Below are 24,600 nucleotides of genomic sequence, written 5' to 3'. Positions count from 1 at the left end.
CAGCACTTATATGTATGTGAGCCTCATTGAACATATGCCAAAAATGCTTTTGTTCAAACAGTGATTGTTTAATAGCACAGATATACAATACAATCGACACGCCCCCCGCCATGTATCATTGGGGTGCTCAGATGACTCTCAATAAACTATTTACAGTGTTATGGCAAGATGGGTAATTGAAGCTTATACACAGAGACAGAGATAAGCTATGCAACAATTTGAACAGGTAACAGGTGAAAAGACAGAGCTGTGATTGGGTGGGGCATGGCAGGATGAACGGACAGACGTGGACATTATCAGCGCGTCAGAAGTGACCAAGGTGGTGGACGAATGAGGGCCATCACCACAAGGATGGGTCGTATCTGGGGAAAGGAAAGGAAAGAGATCAGCTTTATTTTACGCAAATGGAGAACTTCAACTCACAGAATACCTTACATGCCTTGACTGTGGAAGTGTGTCTCTGCTTTCCTTCAGCAGCATCTCTGAGACCACCGTGTCCAGAATCTCAGGACTGGACCTTTTACCATACCTTAAATTCACAAGGAAACAACGAAAATGAAATGCTTAGGAGAGCATCCATCTTCCTTTCGTACTCCATGTTTGTCTCCTTCTAGATATTCAGCAGGCTTGTTCCTTGGAGGTTTTTAAAGCTTGGCTAAAAACTCACCTAACTCAATTCCTAAGCTTCTGTTCTTTCCTTATTGGTGTTTTCTCTTGTGTATTGTTTTTATCTGTTTATGAAGTGTATTTTTATTTCTTATTTTACAAGTGTTGTCTCCTGCCATTCAGCACTTTATTTGGTAAAAATTATTATTAGTATTATTAACTAATGATACAAATGGCTTGGCACAAGTAAGTTTGCACGTTTTAGTATTTCATTTTTTCTGCCTGTGTTTGTGTCCTCATCCAAACCCAAGCAGAGTCAGACAATAATCTAGGAAGACAGAGACACAAGCTGCTTCACAGGGGGTTTCCTCGTCCCTTCCTGTGCTTTTGATAAGTCCTGTGGGGACCACAGATATCCTGGAGTGGTTTATTGCTTGCAGAGGCTTCCAAATGCGAGGAAAACTATGGGGGACTTTACAGAAAATCCTGGTAGTATAATGGGAACTCTTATTATTATTTTTTAAAGAAATCTAAAAAATGCTTTTAAATTCACTTATAAACTAAATAAAAAATAAATTTTATTTTAATTGTTTTATTATTTATTTATTTTAATTATCTTATTACAAGGATACAAATTTACCTCACCAAAATCATTCAGATAGACAGATAGAAATAGTTTTTTTTTTTTCTCAAAGAGATTAACAACTTCTTGCCTATATTAATTTGAATTTACCTTTTAAAATTCTCTTCTATTCTATGTTACCAATTTTTACTCCTTACCTCTGTCTTGTGATGAGGTTGATGTAGTGTCTCAAGGCAGAGTAGTATTTGGCCAGCTCCTCCGCCGGAGCATCCTCCCCGGGGTTCTCGGGTTTCACTGGGTACCCCTCTGTCAAGGCTCCCAGGCAGACCAGCGCCCACAGCAGGAGCCCCAGAGTCCCCAGCCAGCTCAAAAAGTTAGGATGCATCTGACACAGAGAAGACAATCCAGTCTGTGCCACGCTTAAATACTGCTGCTTCTGCTGCATGCCTCTTTCTACATCAAAACTCGCATGCACTTTGTTTTGCGTTCAAAGCCATACAATTTCTAGGATTATTAAATAAAGGAATGAATGCATTTAAAAAAGAGATGAATGGTCTACTTTTTTTATTTCTTAGAATAAATAGTGAAATTTCCAAGTACTTACATTTGTCAGAAGGTCTAAGTCAGATGTGTCCTGTTGTTTCTTCTCTGCTCCTCTGTGCGCTCTGTGCGCGACAAGGGGTTTTTATCAGTGCGCGCCAGACGCGCTCTAGGAAAAAAAGAAAAAAGAGCTCCTCTCTGTTTGGCCCTGGTCTCTGCCTTCCTTCATCTTAACGTCACTGCTGATGTCTTCATCAAGGTGCGTAAGTGCATGTGTAGTTTGTATCATTACAATGAAAAAGCAAACTAAAAATAGAGTAAGTTAATAAGCTTTGTTTCCAGCGAGAGCCTGGAAAGTTAGCTGCTTAAGGAAGACGTGAGCATACAAGCCCACTAAGTCAACTTTTCCACTGTACAGATTAAAACACATCAATGTGGAAATGAAATACTCCATATAGTCAAAGTATGCTATAAACATATACACTATATCAACATTTTGAAACTTAAAGTTCCTTAATGGAGGAAGCAAGTCATTAATTATTGAACAGTCAGATTATGACTGATTGATCTCATTTTCAAAATAAGATAAATCATCTAACATGAAGGTGCTAAAGAATGCCAGCAATGCAGCACTTTGGACCAAGTTCAAATGAAACTTTTACACATGGGCTGCCTCACCAAAAGCAGATGCCCCGGGATGTGTGGAACAAAAAGGTCTCAAACTGGTTCACATCTACACGACTGAATTAGTACATTAATTTCATTATGTGGCTCACTGCATCAGATGGAAAAGAAAAGTGACTGTGACTCGTTAAGTGAACAAAAGGAACAAATTTGAATATATAGATGCGTCAACGAAGGGCCCAGTCTCCAAGAGACCTACTTAATAAGAAAACCCAAATAGCATTTGCTGTGAATCTGCATCGCCAAGAGCTTCATTTACCTCCCATTCATAATCCTTTTGTGCAGCAGCTTGCTTCCATGTAATCTGTCAAAAATCAGCATTCTTTGGTAACGCTGCTTTCTAACTATCTCAGAGGATGTGTTGAGTGCTTTTTTTGTATAGCACCGGATGCAAAGAGAGAGACGAGGAGGGTGACACAAGCGAGATAACATGGAGCGTGGAGTCATGACTGACTGGCAGGAATTAAAAGATTTACTCCTCTTCAGGAGACACATGTGCCCTTGAAGACTCTCTTTAACAGGTATATCATCATTCAAAGGGAAGCAGCGTGAGCCTGTAGATGGCTGACATGGGATTTTGAAGCAGATGTGTAAACAGGGGGGGGGGGGGGGGGGGGGGGGGGGGTTGGGGGCGTAAAGATCAGAGAGCTTTGTTAAAAAAAACTCCTCTAGAAGGCTTTCAGTATTTTAGATAGGGGCAACTTAGTTAATGTCCTCTGAATTAAAAGCTTAACCACCCTAAAAGGCAGATGAGTGGAACCTTAAGTTCCTCTATACAGGGAGTTGACAGTCTGGTAAATTTCAGAACCTAGTTTTAAGGCACAGTACCTCACAAAAGTACCAGAGCACTTAAACTCTTTTATTTAGTGTCAACTTACAACCACAAATTACAGTGTAGAACGGACATGGGAAAAATGTTGCCTTTGGATGTTTTACTCTCTTTTGTAAACGAAATAATGGCCAATATAATCTACCCCAATTTAAAAAAAAAAATCAACGCAACCTTTAAACATAGAACTGAAGAAAAAAAAGCATGTGAATTGTTTGAAAATATGAATGTTCAGTATTTAGTAGTTGTATCTTTGGCTAAATTCACAGCTCTTTACTCTGTCCATGAAGAATTCCTCATTAGGATTCAGACATGTGCTCAGATTTGGCCACTCTACATCATCAATCACCTTGTTTTCAGGTCTGTTCTGCATGGCTTTGGCTGTCCATTTTGACATACCAAGTTGTGAATCACAGACAGACTGAATATGGCTGCATGCACTCCAAAATGGTTGGGTCACCCAGAAAGCTGGTCGGATCTGGATGGGAGGCATGTCTTATTGACATGTTTCATTTTAATGCCTTCAGGTTGCCATTATCATATGCCTTTGGTCAAAACATATCATTATTCATTATTTTAGTGTCTTTATTTGTATTTCTGACCAGGTTGCTATGATAAATTGCCCTTAATTGTGTTATTTAAGTTTTCTGATGTAGGTTGTCATCCTGGACCATATTTCTCTCTATTTGTTTATCAGCCTGGTGAAGTGCATCCACAGAGCATAAAGTTGCTACCATCGTGCTTCCTGATAGAGATGCCATGTGCCTGGTGAGGAGCAGTGGTGGGAGTTTATGACATATTGTGATACTGCTGACATTAAGTAGGTTGACTTTTGCTGAATTACTTCAATAAAGGTGCTTAAAAAATACATATAATGAGCGAAACAAACATTCAGCACAAATTGTGCAAGGTAAAAACAGCCAACAGATTTCTTATAAAAAGGTTTTATCTTAACAAAAAAAAAGGTATTGCACAGAATAACAAAGTTTGTAAAAGTAGAAAGTGTTTCTACTTCAAAACATACCAAAAGCAGCTGTTAGGATTGTATATTTAAACTTCTGAACATTTCAGTGAGCGTTTTTTGGATTCTGAATCCCTTTACCATAAACCATCCCTACCCAGATGATTCTTGTAAGATTTTTAGTGGAGGGAAGAAGATTCAAAGGAGTAATAGAAAGGGTTGTCCTAAAAGCAGAGGATCAATCCCAAAGAGCTTCAGACTACAGTTTTACCATGAAAACATTATCAGACTTGATGACAGTGTCCTCTGATCCCACTGCTGAGTGAAGAAGCAGCATGATGAGCTTGTTTGAAGTTATTTTGCAGAGGATTTTGACTAACCAGTGAAGAACTGGGAAAATACAGTCAGGTCAGATGAGGCCAAAGCTGAAGTCTTTGGATTTCCTTGCAGACCATTTATGAAAGAGAAGTGTCTTTCTCTCTGTGTTACTCTAAAAACACCATAGCATAAATAAGCAATCTGTAATGACTCAGAAGCGGAAGGACCCAGAATTCAGGCAAGACAAGCAGTGGAATAACCTAAAAAAGTGTTTATTCAAATGACGGACTGTGGATCTGGGGTATCAGGAGCTAGGGCGTCTAAAGTAGGAATGTTATAGGAGAGAAACACAGGTTAGAGACCACGATAATCTGACGGAGGATGATTATGAGCGTGCGACACACTAACCTGGTTTCACAGTTCAGTCTGTCCCTAGAGAATGAGGATGATTCTAGCCGGTCGGCTGACAAGACGCAACGGACCCTGCCAGAGAGTTCCAGACACTGAAGACAGGAAGGCTGCAGAACTGGCAGGAGGTCAGATCCAAGCAGGAAGGCAGAATAATGCACAGGGCAAAGTCATGAGGCTGCCCCTGTCTGAGCTGTTTGCCTGGCCGATCTTCGGACTCTGTTGGGTTTTTCTGTGGACTGGCAAAAACTCTGGAGTCCAGAGGAAGAAACTAGTCAGGATTAGGTAATCAGAAACACAACTGGGTACACTACAGAACTCTCACACAAGGATCAATAATAATCTGGCACTGATGGCTGGGAATAATATCTGTCAAAAATAATTATTTTTTCATTGCATTCATGTAATTAAATGTGTTATATTATCTTAACTAATCATAACAATAGAAATACCTAGAAATAACAAGATTTTCCATAATGCTGGGGGCAACTAAATTGGGACATTTTTAAGTTTACAAAAGTATATTTAAAGTGTACTTTAGTTAACAATGAAATTAACAATAGTGTAGTCAAGTTCACTATGAAAGTTCTAAACTATGAAATATAGTTTAGAAAAAGTAAACTCGAAGTGCACTGCCTGATTTTAAGTATGAAATTAGTGTACTTTTACCATAGTATACTTGAAAAAACTACTTTTTGCTAAAGGGTGACACAGCAGATCAGTAGCCTCACAAGCCAACTGCCTGAGAAATAAGCAAATCTTTTGCATTTAGGCACAAATCATTTCAAAGTTCTCTTCTTGTTTAAAGGAGCTGTTGGCAGAGGGGCAATACAATAGCTAACAGGCAATGGGTCTGATTTGATAAAAATGCTGTACACAGTTATAGGAACAAAGGTTTAGATCCCAGTCAAGATGGACTTGGAAAAAGTACGTATACCCCATTATGTATTATAATGTAAAATCATCTTCAGAAGGAATCCAAACCCAAAGAAGTTTTATGTGTGAGATAAAAAGGGAAAATGTTATTTAACTATTTAATAAGTTCCCTATTTATTTAATAAGTAATTTATTTCTACTTTGAGGAATCTAGGGAGGCCAAAACAGACGTAAAAAAAAAAAAAAATTAAGTTTTTAGAAAAGCTAATGCCAATTTGAGAATGTGGTTAAGGAACATGGTCTGAAGAAAATAACTTTAGACAAAATAATTTTAGTGTAATGTTACAAAGTCCAGGAATTCAGATTTGTGGATTTTATAAAATTCATGTTATAAATCATCTTTTTAAAATCTGTCATTAACAAGGTAAAAATGCCATTAAGATTAGGAACATATTTGTTGTTGTATATGTTTGTTGCCTGGGGTTTAATTTAAGTCCAACACTCTCACAACGTAATAATGAGGCTGTGAGGCAGCCTTCAGATTGCAGAGTTTCTGACCTCAGAGATTAGAACAGTTTATGGTGTTGCTTAAAGATGCATTGTTGATTATTCTGGATTCTAGTCCTGCAGCTTTTTTTACATTCCTAAATTTGCGGTAAAGTCCCAGTAAGTTGTCAGGCTATGGTTTAAGAAATATCTATACTTTACGATTGATCCTTTGTATACAACTAATGTTACAAACAGATTATTGCGAATCTTTGGTTTGCATTAATAGGGGTGTTGACGAGTTGAGTCTTATAAAATTCTCTTCTTGAATTATATTCGTGATCCACCCCGGGTAGTAAAAAAATGCTAATTGGGGATGTGAACTAAAAGATTAACTGAAAATGTGATCATCAGTTTTAATCAGCATTACTGCTAATGATATACGCCCTTGCAAAGATGGCAATCATCTCCTGTACTGTCCACTGAGCTGATTACATATCTGAAAATGCTCCTAACAAATTTCTCTGTGATATCCCCTGCATTCCTTAAGGTACGGAAAGTTATACATGCAATAAAAGCTTGGTGAAAGTTTTTTCCTTATTAGAAATCAGATTTGTAAAGACAGATTCCTTTTGAGAATAAGCTTTTTTAAATGCAAATCTGCCTTCTCCGCCTCTCATCAGCCTCCTAGTTCGTACAATAAGTTCTTCTATGAGATTTGTTAAGATGAAAGAACCCCATAATTTTCTGCCACCATGAATCACACTTTTCAAATTTACAGTGATCAAGGGGAGAAAGGGAATACTAACATGCAAGCAGCATCTTTCTCCTCGCCCAGGCAGTTGCATCCAAACAGAAAGAGAAGATAAATTTGATAAAAAGCCAACTTTTCTGTTGTTTTCTTAGGGTACCACCAATTTTTGTTCTAAGTCTTGACATCTAAATTGTTACTTAGTTCTGTAAGCTACAGGTGCTGGTCATAAAATTAGAATATCATGAAAAAGTAGATTGATTTCAGTAATTCCATTTAAAAAGTGAAACTTGTATATTATATTCATACATTACATACAAACTCATATATTTCAGATGTTTATTTTGTTTAATTTTGATGATTACAAATGACAACAAATGAAAATCTCAAATTCATCATATCAGAAAATTAGAATATTGTGAAAAGGTTCAAAATTGATGGCCCCTGGTGCCACACTCTAATCAGCTAATTAACTCAAACCACATGCAAAAGCCTTTAAATGGTCTTTCAGTCTAGTTCTATAGGCTACACAATCATGGGGAAGACTGCTGACTTGACAGTTGTCCAAAAGACGACCATCGACACCTTGCACAAGGAGGGCAAGACACAAAAGGTCATCGCTAAACAGGCTGGCTGTTCACAGAGCTCAGTGTCCAAGCACATTAATAGAGAGGCGAAGGGAAGGAAAAGATGTGGTCGAAAAAAGTGTACAAGCAAGAGAGATAACCGCACCCTGGAGAGGATTGTGAAACAAAACCCCTTCAAAAATGTGGGGGAGATTCACAAAGAGTGGACTGCAGCTGGAGTGAGTGCTTCAAGAACCACCACACACAGACGTATGAAAGACATGGGTTTCTGCTGTCGCATTCCTTGTGTCAAGCCACTCTTGAACCACAGACAGCGTCAGAAGCGTCTTGCCTGGGCTAAAGAGAAACAGGACTGGACTGCTGGTGAGTGGTCCAAAGTCATGTTCTCTGATGAAAGTAAATTTTGCATTTCCTTTGGAAATCAAGGTCCCAGAGTCTGGAGTAAAAGAAGAGAGGCACTTCATCCACGTTGCTTGAAGTCCAGTGTAAAGTTTCCACAGTCAGTGATGGTTTGGGGTGCCATGTCATCTGCTGGTGTTGGTCCATTGTGTTTTCTGAGGTCCAGGGTCAACGCAGCCACATACCAGGAAGTTTTAGAGCACTTCATGCTTCCTGCAGCTGACCAACTTTTTGGAGATGCAGATTTCATTTTCCAACAGGACTTGGCACCTGCACACAGTGCCAAAGCTACCAGTACCTGGTTGAAGGACCATGGTATCCCTGTTCTTAATTGGCCAGCAAACTCTCCTGACCTTAACCCCATAGAAAATCTATGGGGTATTGTGAAGAAGAAGTTGCAATACACCAGACCCAACAATTCAGAAGAGCTAAAAGCCACTATTAGAGCAACCTGGGCTATCATAACACCTGAGCAGTGCCACAGACTGATCGACTCCATGCCACGCCGCATTGCTGCAGTAATACAGGCCAAAGGAGGCCCAACTAAATACTGAGTGCTGTACATGCTCATACTTTTCATGTTCATACTTTTCAGTTGGCCAACATTTCTATAAATCCTTTGTTTTTATTGGTCTTCAGTAATATTCTAATTTTCTGATATGATGAATTTGAGATTTTCATTTGTTGTCATTTGTAATCATCAAAATTAAACAAAATAAACATCTGAAATATATGAGTTTGTATGTAATGTATGAATATAATATACAAGTTTCACTTTTTAAATGGAATTACTGAAATCAATCTATTTTTTCATGATATTCTAATTTTATGACCAGCACCTGTACTGTACAATGCTGACAATCTGTCTACTTGCGTTTGGAAAGAAATACTGTTTGTGAAAAGGAAAAGGTCACGCTCCTAAGCTAGTTAGAGATCTGCTTTCTGCATTGCTTTTTATTTTTTGCATGAAAATCTCACCTGAACACAAAAATAGTGACCCTGACCCAACGCCCTTAAAAAAGCATTTGTTAGTTCATATGAAGAGGTTAGGATTATATAAGAGATAGATTTCACTGATCTGCTGAAAGGAAAAAGTGCAAATGAGGACTCTGACATCTAATAATGGCAGAGTCTTCACAGTAGGACCCCTGTGTTGTTCCAGCTTTCTCTCCAAACTGCAGCACAAAGGCATTGTTCCCATGGCACTTGGTCTTCAACTGCAGAAAACAAGAAGGACTTTCTTTCAGAGTGGTGTCATTTTGGTTCACAAGACTGGAGGTTATAAATCTATTTCTTTTTTTCACATTTTTTATGGCAGTGCAAAGTATGTCTAATGTCCAGTAGCCTTATTAGAAGTGAGGATTTGTTCTAATTGAGTTTGAAACTTCGGATGTAAGAAGTCCAAGGTCCAGTTGGTTATTGCCAACAAATTCTAATTGAATATGTGTATTTTACAATGCTGATAGCTGTTTTCACACCAATTTTCACATAAAACGTACTTTCTCATCTGCCTTTATGCACGGATGGTTATCCCATTTTTGACTCTGGGTTTAAATTGATTTCACCCTTCCCTTTGCAGCATAACCACTAACATCATCTTAAGCCACTGTCATCACTTGGGTAACAGGAGTGACACAGAAGGGTTGCCAGGTGGACCTAAGCTTTGTTCGCTTCGGTCGTGTTGTCCTTCATCAAGACACTTCACCCGCAGCGGCTACTGATGTTGGTCCGAGGGCCTGGTGGCGCCTTTGTATAGCAGCCTCGCTTCTGCTTTGCCCCAGGGGAGCTGTGGCTACAGTGTAGGTTAGTGTGTGTCTCAATGTGTGAGTAAAGGAATGACTAAATGTAGTGTTATGTGGTTTGGAGTTCCCTGACTTAAAAAAAAGAGCTATATACAATAAGTCCAAACCTTTGACAGACTGCTTGGAAGGTTGTCCACGTTTGTGGACATTCTTAGAAATTATTATTTAGGCTCTAGTTGCCTTTATTTTGTTTTCTTTTACAAGTACAAAGTAAATGTTGCAGTGTTAAAGTAACACTCAAGTACATTTGGTCCCACTCTGAATTAGTGTGGGACCAAATGTACTCTGAAAGTGTTACTTTAACACTCAAAGTGTAACTTTAACACTGCAACATTTACTGTGTATGCAGACAGGAAAGTGGGTTAAAAGAGAGGGGAGAGACCTCCAGCAAAGGCCAGCAGGGCCAAACCTGTGACATCCAGTATATGGGTCATGCGCTCTACCTCCACGCCACAGGAGCACCCATGTTTGTGGACATTCTTAAAGCATGTTTGTGAGGTCATGCAATAATTGCAATCTGTCTGAAGGGGGTAGAATATGCAGGCTGACAGTCTGATCAGCAAGCATGCGAACCCTTTTCAGGAGTTTAGAAGTTATTCTGGATTAGGCAAGCTGACCCGAGTGTGCATGCCCACCCCACTTCACAGGTACTCTAAGTGATAGACAGTGGTCAGATTATTCCATCTGATACATTTACATGACACATGCTTAGTCCTTTTAAAGTCAGTTTTAACTCAATTACTAAATCAGTGCCATTTTTTTTTTTAGGTTTTTGAGTCCTCATACATTTCACTCCGATCGTAAACGTTTGTGCATATAAACACAGCTGATGAGGGAAAAGATGCCCAGACTAACATTTTTTTTGTTCTAATACATCCCAATAGTGTATGGACTCGTTTAGGACTCTGAGGAGGCAGTTAATTTTCTTCCATTCATTACTCCCTCATTAACTTAAGGTTGTTAGAGTAGGGTCATCTACAGTATAATGTATTGGTATGCTGAAGTTTTTCAATTTCATTTCACTGAAAATAAAACCCTGAATATACCCCTGAAGAACAGAACCATACCATAACCCTACTAAACTAGGACCCAATACGGACAAATAAATGATTTCCTTGAAATTGCCAAACCCAAATGGATTGTCTAATTAGTGAACAAATAAAGTCAGGTTTATAGATATTGGATAAGCAACACAATTCTAATCTTTTTGGCTCTATACATCACTACAAGGGATTTGGAAAAATAAACAACTGCAGAATTTCAGCTCTAATCTGAGAATATTTACATCCAAATCCAGGTCAATGTGCTTCCCACTTGTCCCATTATTTCCCAAAAGTAATGGAACAAATGGCTGATCAGCTGTTCCCTGGCTAGGTGTATGATATTTCTATATTATCAAGGAGCAGATAAAAGGTCTAGAGTTCATTTCAAGTGTGCTGTTTGCCTTCGGAATCTGTTTCTATCACATCTCAATATGATACAAAGATGCAACCTCATCAGTGAAGCATGGTGATGATAGTGTCATGACATGGGCATGTATGGCTGCCAATAGCACCAGCTCCTTGTACTTTTTGATGATATGGCTCCTGACAAAAACAGCTGGATGAACTCTGAAGTTCATTGGGCAATATCATCTGCCTATCTGCTCCAAGAACAAATATTAACTGAAGACAGTTGCAGTACATACCGGGCAGAGCATCATCAGAGATGAAACCCAGCATCTGGTGATGCTTATGCGTTTCAGACTTTAGGCTGTACTTGACTGCAAAGGATTTGCAAAAATGTATTAAAAGCTTGAATTAAAATTGCTAATTTGTCCATTTCGGTCCCTTAAAAAGTGGGAGGCACATATGCAAACTGTTCCTACACTGTTCAACTGACTTTATCCGTCCATCTTCTCCCGCTTAGTCCTGTCAGGGCCGCAGTTGGGTCAGTAACAATCACCGGCAGTCTACGGGCAAGAGGCGGGGTAAACCCTGAAGAGGTCGCCAGTCTGTCGCAGGGCAACACAGAGACACACAACCATGCACACACAACCTCACACCTAAGGAGATCTTTAGAGCAACCAGTTAACCTAACAGTCATGTTTTTGGACTCTGGGAGGAGTACCCAGTGAGAACCCACTCATGCATGGGGAGAACATGCAAACTCCATGCAGACAGACTCTGGGAAAGGAATTGAATCCAGCATGTTCTTGCTACAAGGCAGCAGTGCTACACACCTCTCCGCCATGCAGCCTGCAGTTGAAACACTGCTTGTTTATCCATCCATCTTCTCCCACTTACTTCGTCAGGGACATGGTGGGGCCAGTCTCTGGTACTCTATGGCATAATGCATTACACTTGGTGATAAAGGAACTACATAAACCACTCAATAATGCCGTTACTCTGACTACACTATATTTCTAAACATATCAGAAGGCTGAATGAACGTTGCAATTGACCTTTCAAACAGTTCATCACCTTTGTGTGCTATGTCAGAGCATCAATGTCTACATATGAAAATGCTGAACAAACTTTTTGTTCATGGACATAGAGTGGGATATGCAATACCTTTCTTGAATCATTCCTAAACACAAGTGGGCTCTAAAAGATATATCAGGATTGAAAAGTATATCTTCATTTCTAAAATCAAACATCTGGGTGAACCTCAGTAAAAAGCAGCACTGCATTGCTGTTTTTTTTTTTTTGCACAATTCATTTTATAAATACGTGCTCATTGAGAGCTAAGAAATCTCCCATCAGAAAGATTTGAAGAAGTTATTATCTAAAATCATTTACTTTTTCTTTCAGTAGTTTAATTAACTGTCCATTCAAGCAAATTGTATAATTTCTGTTTTTTACTGCCGACACAAAGATGTCTTCTTTGCCATTCTTTGTTACGGCTTTGATTTTAACAGACATAATTTGAAAGCAATTACAGTGCCACACAACAAGCTTCCTTCTGTTCTAGGCTCACAATAGTTCAAAGTCTTCTGTGGGGAAAGAAGACCTAATGTTCTTTCTTATTTGTCACTTTCTCCATTTAAAGACCCAATATTTACAGAGCTACATCGACTTGTCTTGGTATTTATCTAAGCTGTCTCTGCCTCTTCTCTCAGTTCTCCTTGTTGTCTCTTCTGATTTATCTGAACACGTGTCTTTCTCTGTACGTGTGTGTGCAATTGTGTCTCATCTGTGTCTTGGGTTTAAACAACACAAATTTCTTGTCAAGACTAGGATCGTACACGCTGCTTTGATGGACAGATTGGCTGAGGGTCTGGCCGTCCAGCTGTGGTAGGCTGGGTTGGCTCAGGTGTGCAGGTCAGAGTCCTTTGCTTCGATATGACAAAGTCTGATGAAAGTTGAGGCTACATCAAAATGGTGCTAAACTTTTGTTTGATGTCGTGACCTACGTCAGAACACAACGGTCTTAATGCGTCATTCCTAAGCCAGTAGTACACTTTCATATCCATAAATGTTTTAAATGTGTAAAATAGGAAACCTATTTTTTTCGAAAACCATTAGATGATCCAGAACAACAATGCTTATTAAATACAATTATCAGAATAATTTTTGTAGTGGATGAGATCTTTACATTAGTAATCTATGACAATACCACTGGCCACAACAATTGCCAAAAAGTGGTCTTTGTATAGTACCATTCATTTTAGAATAATTATCTGCTGGCAACATTACAGTTTTGTTCTATATATTCTGCAATATAATAAGATTTTTTTTTATTATGTTTTACTACATATTACTACTCCAGAATTTCTTAACTTTTTTGCTTCTTGACTTTTCAGCAATCAGCTTTTTAACTGCTGATATACTCCTTTGAATTTCATAGGTTTTTTTTTACTGTGATTTTTTTTTGTTTTATGTACACTAAAGTGTCACAGAGGTATATATATATATATATATTTAAATGGGAAACCAGTAAAGATATAAAGGAATGTATTTTTCTTGAATGTTTTTCATCTGGACTGCAGTGTGGTACAGTTTCTAGCATCACAGCAAAAAGGCACTGGGTTTTATTGCCTGGCCTAGGTTCTTTTTTAATAGAGTTCGGCATGTTCTCTGAGTGGGTTCTCTCCTGGTACACCGGCTTCCTCCTACACTCCCAAAAAATATATGTATGGTTATTTGGTATCTCTGAATAGCCCTATAAATACGCTAATTTTTTCTAATAATAGGTTTGTTTTTTCTTGAATTAAGGAGATAAGTGAGACGCTTTTCCAATGGAACAAGACAATTTACATTCAAAATTAGAACAAACTGTTGCATTGTCTTATTTCTGATGTCTATTTAGAGGGGATACCAGTGGGAAACTGTCAAGAATACAATGAAAGGCAATTAACATCCACAAAATAATGTTTATTTATTTGATACCTGCATATAAAGTCGTCTGTATTCACATTTATAAGTAAGGGAAGAAAATGATATACATGATTTGAAAAGAGGATGGAAAAGAAGTAATGACAAGCTAAAAACTTGGTACACTCTAAAGAACATTTTTCCAAACAATTTAACATATGCTGAAAACTACTGGCCCATTCAGGTTGAATATATTATCACTCGTGATGTTACAGGCTGGAAAGAGGAAAATGAAGTCTGATAATAGAGGGTAAATGTTCGCTACAAGCACTCTGAATGATGAAGTGGAGAAATTAGAAAGCATTTTAGATTCAATCATAGCAACACATTTATTTAGCAGCCAGGTAGGTTGTTTAAATGCCTTCTTTAAACTAAATGCATTTGAACATTAACTTTATTAATTAGAAGATATTTATCGTGTTGAATATTAAATTACTTTTCCTACATTTAGAAGATACTTAACACAATGAAAATTAGACTAATGAAGATATATCATAAGTACAGCACTGCAATATGTCGAAACACTGACATGTCTAAAGGATTCTGACAGAATTCTTTTAAAATTAATTATTACTTTTGCAACATTACTTCTATAACCTTTATTTTATGTTATGGTCTTTATGTCATAAAACAGCAGAAAGCAGCTCTTAATTCTAAAGTGGAAGAAATAGGTTGCATGATTTGTAGACTTTTCAACCACTGAAAATCTGAAAAGTGTGGTGAGCATTTGTTTTCAGATCCCTTTAGTCTGAATCACTAAATAAAAATCAGTAGTAATTACTGCCTTAGAATTCAATAATTCAGTGAGTAATTCACAAATAGATTGTTCCCCACCCACAGCATTTCAAGTCTGCAATTGTACTTATAGTTATAATTGGGGAGATGACTGCATTTCTCATCTCTGCTTTTAGATGTGCTACAAAATATATTGAGAGAACAATACTGTGTACTTTGGTTAAGTACGTGTATTGCTATAGATGTTGGCAGTATATATTGTAAGGAGTTGCTCCTGGATTGGTGGTATAATAAACCAGCAGCTTGGCTGGAAATAACACAGTTTGGTTTATTTCTGACCCACTTGTTTTTAGTGTCTAGAGGAGCTACAGAAAGGTATTGCATAGGCAAGAGAACGTGTTAAAGGACAACTATTAGTTGTGTTCTCTTCAAATTAGTGATTGTTGCCATGGAAAGTCATTAAAGTAAAAGAAAAAAATGCTTTGCTCAGGTTAGACTAGATTTGACCATTTTGGTCAATATCCAATGTGATGTGCATGAATACCACACTTAGCCCTGTACAGACAGTCCCCATAGTGAAACATGATGATGGCTGCATCATGTTGTGGGGAGGATTTTCTTAAGCAGGGACTGGGTAGTCTGTCAATACTCTGTTTACAGACTCTCAGTCCAGTGTGACGGTACAAAGAAAGTTTAACAAAAAAATCTGTTTCAATATGTGCAAAGCTGCTACAGACACTTAGATCATAAATTAAAGAAGATTGGTTCTTTGATTTATTTTTTAATCACATAAAATAAATGAATAACATGCTAGTATGTTTCATTTCATATTTTTTGTTACCTAATGTCTGCTTCTTTATTGAAATTCATGGTGGTAATATGATAAACATAAAAAAGCCAGAGGGTTATCAACTCTTTTTGCAAACCATGGGTCCATCTTTTTCTTCAAGAGAGAAAACAGCTACGATTTTAAAAGGGACAGAATTTAGCAGAAATAAAAGCAGCAATCCTCTTTGCTTTGTTAATAGCTTTAACTGGATACTAATGTAGATTAGGAAAATAAATTTGAAATCCCCTTATGCTGTTGAAACCCAGTTCTTTTTAAGAAAAGGGGCTATGTTTCCAGTAAACTCTGCTTTCTGAGTGTATTTCTTTGAAGAAATGACGTGGCAATGTCGCAAGTAACAGCACTGTTTACTTATCATTTCTTCCAATTAAGTTCTTCCCTCTGCTCTGATTACCAACTTAATCATCTGTGTTCACATTTTGATTTATTGACTAAAAGCTGTCAATCAAGCAGGGTGGGGTTTCCATGGGGAAAACAAAGATGTTGAAGTTATTTCCTTCAGCCAGTGTCCAAAAGAAATTACCTGTGGCCTCCTTCACAGCGTTGCTATGGAGAGGCAATTACCCTAAATTGTAATTGTGTGAGACTAATGTGTTATGGCTTTACCTCTTGATTTAATTGAGTTTTTCGCTCTCCCTCATCTTTTCCCATGTGCCGTGCACCTGACCCATTGTTAACCTCTGTGAGCAAGCAGAGGAAACAAGCAGATAGACGTGGCAGATATCTTAGACAACAAAATCCCAGAGCCAAGACACAAACTTTGTGTAATAAATGTGGTTTCCAGATGTAGAGTCGTCAACTTGGTTCCTCTTAGCACTTGGAATCGGAGACGCAGGTGCATCTGTGCAATCCTTTACGCAAAAGCCCTGCTTCTTACCTTCAGGAACACCTGCTCTTCTCTCTACTGATCCACATTTTGCCATAAGACATGGACAGGTTTTGATGTATGGCATAGATATAATTTGATAAACCACTAAATAGCACAATATGCTCTTTAAGATTTGTATTACAAATAGACAACTGAGAGTTGTTGTTTTTTTTTTATCAGATTTGAAATATCCATGGAAGGAGATTTTTGCCATTCTTCTTTATAAAATACCTCTGGCACATTCATTTTTTACATAGATAGCATATGTAAATCGAAAATTCTCAAGTCTTAATATTAGTTATAGTTCTGGAATTTGACCTGGCCTTTAAAATGCATTAATGCATTTTGATCTGAACAATTCCATTTTTGTTCTATCTGTATGTTTTTGTGTAGAAGAAACTTTGCGCTGCCACCACCGTGTTTCACCAAGGAGAGGATGTGTTCAGGTCCAAAGTATTTGCTGTGTCCTTATTGCAAACCTTAAAGCAGAAACTTTTCATGACTCTCTCTCAAGAGTAGCTTTATTGGTGCAAGTTTATGGGATGCAAATACTTCTGCTAGGTATTGTAATGCTGACACCAAAGAAGCAGTGGCTAGCACCAACGCTAACACTGTCATTAGATTAGGAACATCTGAGTGGGAATAAATCCTCACCTAAATCTTTTTTTTTATTGTGCTTCTCTGTTAAAGATGCCGGAAACTGGGCCGCTTGTGGAGAAAACATGATCTTCAATCTGCATTCACAGCATGGAATGATTCAGCTCACATCGCCGCTGATCTACCATGATGAATGGGATTAATCAATTGAAGACAGAACATCTATCCACAAATTAAGAGCTGAGCTCATCACTGAACACTGATCTCCAGTGTTATTTTGGTGAAGAGTTGAGTGGGTGGATATCTGACAGTAAGGATATGACAATCAAGAAAACATTGTATAAATACTCAATTAGCGAGCAGTTCAGGAAAATACGACTAATGCCTAGAAAACCGCAGTAAATTAAAATGATGGTTTGTTTTTGTTTTTTTCACTGACAGAGAAGCAGGGGGCATTTTTGAGGAGCGTTAATATTTGACCATGTCATTTATTCTCTTCACACAGAAAAAGACAAATTAAAATAAAACTGCAATAAGCGGAAAATCTGTAAAATTAATTGGTACAGATTTCTGAGACACAGCTAAAGTAAAAATAGAATCATTGTACATACTTTTGTAGTGCTTTGCTCTATTCTAAAAAAGCAAAAAAAAAAAAGAATCCACTGGACTTTGTTTCCAAGTTTGAAGACGTTTCGCTTCCCACCCAGGAAGCTTTTTCAATTAAAAATGTCAGACGTAGTGTTGAGTTTGAGGCTTTATAGATATGACCAAAAACAAAGCCTTGTTTTGGCTTAGAAAACATGCAAATTTATCCGGACAAATGAGTACGCCCCTTAGGAATGGGGAGTCGTTTGGATTCTTTGTTAGCCTGCTATACCTGATACTGGTCTATGCTTCTGAAAGGGGGGTCGTTAGGAGAAATTGTTGGCCTGGCTGAACAGTCGAGATGTTCTGTTCTCCTATATGGGGGTTAAAAATAAAATGAAAACAAAAAACAAGTATTGTCTTTGTGAAGATGCTTGCTATAATTTATTCAGTTTTGTGTTTGATATGCTAAAGGTCAGTCAAACAATTAATTGCAAATGTTGCTTTTCAGTGTCTGTCTGTCTGTTTCTTGCAGACGCCAGAACCAGATGTTTTAGCAGAGGTGTTGAGCTCCCTCACTGCTGAGCTCCTCTGCAGGCTGCCGTCTCTTCTGCCTTCATCTGAAAAGGAAAACAGCACCAATTATGAGAAACGGACGGGACAGAGAATGATGTGGTTCTCTAAGACATGCATCAATATTTAAGATGAACGGTAAACATACAGCTGAGACAGTTTTAACAAAGGATTTGTTAAAATTATTAAGTAAGGTAACTTGCCATATAAACACCCTGCTGAAAAATAAATGTGCTAAGTGTACTAAAATTTAGCATACTTTTGTGTACTTGAAGGCACACTAATCATTACTATACTTTAAGTGTGTTTATGATTAGTTAACTTGAAGGATGCTATTTTGGAACAACTAATTTTGTACTAAATATATTTTAATTGTAATTAAATTGTGGACAAGCTCAACTTGAAGTGTATTTAGTGTACTTTGATGTGCTAAAGTGGAACAACTTAAAGTATATTTTGTATACTTTAAGTATATGAGTTTATATGTACTAATATATGCTTAATTAGTCAAATTAAAGTGCACTATGGTTGTATTATAACTACATTAAAAATGATTTGTTAGTGTCTTAAAAATATATAAGCTTTATACTTTTAATATACTCTTACTGTGGTAATAATATGCTTAATTATACTGTTGGCTTATTCCAATTACTAAAAAAGCATACTTTGCAGTTAATAGTAAATATACTTTATCATTACATTGCTATACTACTTTCTACCTTGCACATTCTTGCAAATGTATTAACAGTATACTAAATGCTGAAAGACTTGTGGATATACTTCCGTGCAGATGAAAAAATATACTTTAATGTATTTGAAACATGTCCAAATTATAGTACATTACAAATAATATAACTTGTACTATCTCAGAATGTATAAACATTTACATATCGACGTTAACCATTTTCATTATAAAACTTACAACACATTTTCAAATATTGGTACTTTAGTACACTTTGTAGAAATATGTCAATTTCAGGCAGCAGACCTAAACATTACAAATAAACTTTAAAGAACGCAGAGGAATACTGAACAATGAAAAACAACATTCCTTATTATTGCACCCCTAAACCCTCGCACCATACAAAAACACGCCCACCACACATTATTTTCCTTTTTTTGGCTGAACTGCTCATTGTTACATTTTCGTCTGATGGCCGTGCGCACATCAGAGACACTTGTCTACGGAAACTCCAGAAGAACAGCGTCTGTTAACCAAACAGAGAGATACTGTAAATTCATAGTATTTTTGAGCAGTACATCAGAAAAGTCTGACAAATTGTATCAGTATGATATACCAGGGTCCATAAGTGCACCAGAAAAAAAAATTGTCCATTTCAGTTGAATTTAAATAAATCTGATGCATCAAGTGGTTTTATCAGATCTGATCAAAAAAATTAAACAAAGTAACAACAAAAATTGTCAGAGATCTCAGAAAAGAAAAAAATTATGAATCCGCAGAAAGAAAGGGAAGAAAAATCCTTAAGTTTCCTTGTTTTTCCTACCACCCTCCAGGGAACCGGATGGCATTCAAATTGGGAACATTCTGCATCAACATCTCTGGTGGAGTCTAGTCCAGTCCATACAATGAACCGCTCAGCTGTAACAGCAGATTCTGCAACTATGTAAAAAAAAAAAAACAGCCTGCACACAAATGTGCAGAGCAATTACTTCAATTGGAAAATAAATCATGTAATCACCATAATATAAATTGGTTTTTACCACATTTATACAGACAAAAATATAAAGTAAAATTATCAATTCACATGTGGTTCACTGTCTAAGAAATCATTATGGTCAGTAGTCAATACTTGTATCTGGAAAAAACAATCCAGGACACCTATGAAGGGTTAATTTTACGTTAACCCCTTGTGGGGGTTTTACAGCAACATCACACAAGATGTAGCTAGCTTGAAAGTGCATTTTCTTTTTTAGAAGAGCACATGGGGGGTGTGTTAGCCTCCTTCTCACTGTGCTAATGCATTCAATAAATCAAAAGAGCTAGTAAAATTACATATATTACAAAACATTATATCCTGACTGGTTTTACATCTCAAAAAATATATATATTTCATTCACAGGTTCATGTGAACTCACCAGGATATTCTTCAACACAATAATACAGCAAATCTTCCTGCTCAACCGATTACATCTCCTGTTTCTACAATACAAATATAATAATCAAAATCGCGTTTTATACAGATATCTTAAGATTTCAAAACCAAATGGGAATGTTTTGAAAGTTACCTCTCTCCATGCAGACCAAGGCCTTAAAAGAAAAGCACGCTAGCTCTGAGCAGGGAGGAGCCGTGACTAACTGCTGTGCAGGTGTGGTGCATTCAAAGTCTATGGGAATTCTGATATCAGTACTGAACCAAAAACTCCCCAAGACTAAAATTCTTGGGGAGCTACTACTTTACAGACATCAAGGCCAAACAACCTCCACATATCACTCCTATATGCATGAAGTGCTGTCAGCGACTTTTAAATATGTGCACTCACCAATTGGTCTTGTTTGCAGTAGCCCTGCTTTGATCCATTAAACAATACTAATGAAATGTTCTTTTTTGAACACTTGAGACAATTGTAATGTGTTAAGTTTATTTCTTTTGCATTTGGCCAGTATTAACTTTTCTGTTGCAATGTGGGTTATGCTATTTGTTAGATCATAATGTAGCACTGCACCAGCTTTAAACCACTTGCTTTTCAGCAGAACACACATTTTTGTGCACCTGTACTTTTGAAGTGAACATTTAGTGTTTTGTTCAATGTGGTTTTGTGTGTAAGATGTATTGTATCATATTTCTTTTTCAAAACTTATTAAACATTACATAACAACTGCAATAATTGCTATCTGTGTACTTTACACACAGCACAAAATTGCATAATAGGGTTTAAGTGCATTTTTGTAGTTATACTATTGAACACTTTCCAAAAGAATTACCTGAAGTACAAGCGTATATAACTTCACTTCATAATTAGATTCAAATGTAACTTAAAATGCACTCAAACTTAATATTACAGTGTCGATATTAAAATGTGTACTTTTAAAATATGCTTTCAATGTACGTTACAATGACAACTTTGAGCATACAATTTAAAATATAGCAAAAATATATGTAAAAACAAATTTAAAATAAGTACACTTTAGAAATTACACATAACTTTCACTTAAAGTATACTTTTTTAATAATATATTTCTATAAAGTGTAACATAGTGTAATTATGTTAAAGTGTGTTAAAAGTATTAGCATGAAAGCGTAATGTTAGTATACTTTTTATATATTTACAAAAAGTACAATTTGTCTAAGTACATTTTCAGTAAACTATAGGAAATATGAATATACTTGAAATACAATAAAGCACATTTTTTTTTTACCAGGGCATGATGATAGATAAAATGTATTTCTTATCATAATCACAAATATAAGTAACAAACAAGTGAAATGTCTTAAAAAATCCATTAAAAGGTGGGGAGCTTAGGGATGAAAGAGACAAAATGTCAAAAGTGAACATATTCAAAATGAAATACAAATATAACATGATTCAAACAGAATAATAAAATTAAAATAAAGACAAAAATATTAGATGTGTGTTTTAGTAACAGGAGTAATGTCATGAAACCAAAATAATGATATAGACTAACTTATACCTGGAATAAAGGATATATAATGTGTATAAATGATTAAGTTCCTGGTTTTTATATCCACAATTAAATTAGATACTTCATTTTGAAATTATTTCCAACATTTTTTATAAAGATTTATTGGAAGGCAATTTATCATCTATCTAACAACAAATGTGTGCAAATTTTGTGTGCAATTTGTGTATTTTTTCAAAGAATGGTTTTAAATTCAATAAATTTTTGTTCCTAAATATGTCAGTCAGAGCATGTGTCAGGATGCTGTGGAAATAGATACAACCATGAGTAATTCTGCAGATTAATCAATAAAATATTGAGTTCTGTGCAAGAAGTGATAATTGAATCCTTGAATTATTTCATAGTGTAATTTACTCTTGAAGTTACATATAAATTACAATTCATTTCAAGTTCAGTTTATTTATAAATGGCTAATTCACAACACATTTATTCATTGACTATCAACATTCAAAATTATGACATTTATAGCAGTAAGTTGTTCTTTATTTAACTTCTAGTTTTATTTAAATAACTCTATCCTTTTAATTTGTGGTGCTTTTGGCCCTCCTAAGAAATAAGATCCTTTCTATTTTTTTATGATTGACATAAGAGACACTTGTTTATAGATGCTTGAAGCTGTTGTAGAAACACACAAAGGGTAATTCTTGCATGAAGCAGCAAAACGTGTGTTTCGGTTTTCTCCCAGCAGGATAAAGCAGACTGTTAAAAGATACTGTACACTTGTGACCTTTGCAGATCTATGTTCCTTCAAATGTCTTTCATTCAACATTGACACTCTGCTGCTCTTTGTTGCCCTTTATGCCTTTAAAAGAGGAACTTGTCCCATCTAATGAAAAGCTCCCTTGCACCATGCGGCTGCCGTCTGCTGATTTCACTCAAATTTCCAGACTCCAGAGTATAAGAGAATTATGAAGCTGATAATATTTTGAAACCTCTTGTGTTTACAGGGAGAGACGACTACATTTTAAAAACTTTTAAAGCTCTACGTCTGGTTTTAATTAGAGAATGTGTAAAAAAAAATACAATAAAGATTGTTACGTGTGCAGGGGTTTTCCCCAGTGAGGTAACCATCCAGCAGAGAGCTAAACCCTGTCAGACCCCCCATGGCTGCATAAGGGACGTCTCTGCCAACTGGCTGACCCCTTGCCTGCCTCTCCAGCTTTGTCTCAACCTGTGATAAAGTGATAACGATGAGATAAATCAAACTGACTACATGGACTGTTATTATTTAATTTAACATTATTATTGTTGATTATTGTTTATAATCACTCACCAAAGTACGGTGCTCAAAGCATGGCCGACCACAGCCACAAGTGAAGGGACTGTGGAAACTAGAGCAAAAATTGCCTGAAAAAAATGTTTAATTGAGATGAAAGTTAGTTATAAAGCCTCACCTGTGTTATAATAATGATACTAGGATGTCTCACTCACACTTCTTGCACATGTGGCCCTGGGCTTCACTGTGATCCTGGGGTAAATGTTTGCACCTGCACCGCACTGGGTTACATCCAACCCGAGGAGTGTAGGTATAAGTGGAACAGTGACATCCCCTGACCTTGCATGGTAAGGCAAGGGATCGTTCGGAGGGAACCACCTCCCAGTCTGTTTGATGCTGCTTGTATCTGGTTGAAAATAATTCACTTGCATATAATACACAGCAAAGATATACATATCCTTTGAATGCTCTACTGTGTGTAAAGATGTATTATCTTACCTATGACCACAAAAACACTGTGTTTCAGGGCCAATCAGCTTGCAGTCAATACCGCCTGGTACACCATAGCTCACATACAACCTGTTTTTCATACGCAGAGGTAAAATCTTCTTCTTGTACTCCTCATATTCCTCTGGAGTAAAAAGTTTTCCACCATCATCGTCACCAACAACCCTTAAAATACAAATCAAGACAACAATTTCAACAGCAATAGGCTCTAATGTTTCTTTTCCTGTCTTATAATACCTACTTTTTATAGCTTACATATTGTCTAATGGTAATTCAGCATCAAATTCATGTAGAACTACTTATATCCTAGTTAGAAAGCAAACATTTGTTTGTACATATACCTTCTGTACTCCCAGTAGTCATCTACTGATTTCAAAGCCGATTTATCCAGATATATGGCGTCCATTTTCCTAAAATCCAAATTATTTGCTGTGTAAATGCAGTTCGTTTATGGCCCACAAATTGGGTTGCTATGGAGATGGTTTTAGAGCTCCCTCTACTGCTTTCAAAAGAGAACTGCAAAAATATATTTATAAAATAAAATAATATATATAAAATAAAAAACAAGAAAACGTAAAAAATACATAAGAAAACACAAGTTAAAGTAAGAAAACCTTAGTGAGAGGGTAAAGAATAAATCTGAAGTCCACCAGCATGTGTGGTTTGTAGGGGCCAGAAATGTTGAATCGATTAAAGAATTACCACCTCTCTGAATATATTCAAAAAGTATTTCAAGCAAAAACTATTTCTGAACCACATAAATCATTACCCAATATGGCTGATGACTAATATTCAGATTTGGATGATTAGATTTTGGTTTAATATG

The 24,600-nt window shown here is 36.7% G+C and overlaps 2 protein-coding genes and 1 long non-coding RNA gene across 5 annotated transcripts; all 3 read right to left on the bottom strand.

Annotated features, from left to right (window-relative positions):
- Positions 1 to 44: 44 nt before the first annotated feature.
- npy (neuropeptide Y) lies at positions 45 to 1,893 on the bottom strand. 2 transcript variants are annotated; one of them, XM_038288905.1, is made up of 4 exons: positions 1,794 to 1,893; positions 1,387 to 1,574; positions 436 to 529; positions 45 to 362 (listed from the first exon to the last, which is right to left on the bottom strand). In XM_038288905.1, exons 2-4 carry the CDS (start codon positions 1,572 to 1,574, stop codon positions 297 to 299), a joined length of 348 nt encoding a protein of 115 aa, XP_038144833.1. In that variant the 5' UTR covers positions 1,794 to 1,893; the 3' UTR covers positions 45 to 296. The 2 variants fall into 2 exon arrangements, with proteins under 2 accessions (XP_038144833.1, XP_038144834.1); XM_038288906.1 differs by having other exon boundaries at positions 440 to 529.
- A 16,212-nt stretch (positions 1,894 to 18,105) lies between these two features.
- fam221a (family with sequence similarity 221 member A) lies at positions 18,106 to 24,245 on the bottom strand. The gene is made up of 6 exons (XM_038288712.1): positions 24,116 to 24,245; positions 23,766 to 23,939; positions 23,483 to 23,673; positions 23,325 to 23,398; positions 23,090 to 23,222; positions 18,106 to 18,437 (listed from the first exon to the last, which is right to left on the bottom strand). The coding sequence occupies exons 1-6, from the start codon at positions 24,178 to 24,180 to the stop codon at positions 18,325 to 18,327; spliced, it is 750 nt and encodes a 249-aa protein (XP_038144640.1). The 5' UTR covers positions 24,181 to 24,245; the 3' UTR covers positions 18,106 to 18,324.
- LOC119785864 lies at positions 19,317 to 21,744 on the bottom strand. Of its 2 annotated transcripts, XR_005281102.1 has the most exons (4): positions 20,638 to 21,744; positions 20,488 to 20,551; positions 19,896 to 20,034; positions 19,317 to 19,598 (listed from the first exon to the last, which is right to left on the bottom strand). It is a non-coding gene; the product is annotated as an uncharacterized LOC119785864 (long non-coding RNA). The 2 variants fall into 2 exon arrangements; XR_005281101.1 differs by having other exon boundaries at positions 20,488 to 21,742.
- Positions 24,246 to 24,600: the final 355 nt, after the last annotated feature.

Source organism: Cyprinodon tularosa, unplaced genomic scaffold (genome assembly GCF_016077235.1).
Source record: "Cyprinodon tularosa strain WSP-4 unplaced genomic scaffold, ASM1607723v1 ctg26, whole genome shotgun sequence".
Taxonomy (NCBI): domain Eukaryota; kingdom Metazoa; phylum Chordata; class Actinopteri; order Cyprinodontiformes; family Cyprinodontidae; genus Cyprinodon; species Cyprinodon tularosa.
The sequence above is the reverse complement of the archived record's forward strand: the minus strand, read 5'-3'. Positions and strand labels throughout refer to the sequence as shown.

Bases quoted from the DNA above. Each gene is read 5' to 3' on its own strand.
- npy (XM_038288905.1), bottom strand. From the start codon at position 1,574: ATGCATCCTAACTTTTTGAGCTGGCTGGGGACTCTGGGGCTCCTGCTG. The intron at 530-1,386 runs GTAAGGAGTAAA...TGTGAATTTAAG, and splicing joins AACCTCATCACAAGACAGAG to GTATGGTAAAAGGTCCAGTC. The intron at 363-435 runs GTAAGGTATTCT...TCCTTTCCCCAG, and splicing joins CACTTCCACAGTCAAGGCAT to ATACGACCCATCCTTGTGGT.
- fam221a (XM_038288712.1), bottom strand. From the start codon at position 24,180: ATGGACGCCATATATCTGGATAAATCGGCTTTGAAATCAGTAGATGAC. The intron at 23,940-24,115 runs GTATATGTACAA...TTGTATTTTAAG, and splicing joins GACTACTGGGAGTACAGAAG to GGTTGTTGGTGACGATGATG. The intron at 23,223-23,324 runs GTGAGTGATTAT...ACTTTATCACAG, and splicing joins GCTTTGAGCACCGTACTTTG to GTTGAGACAAAGCTGGAGAG.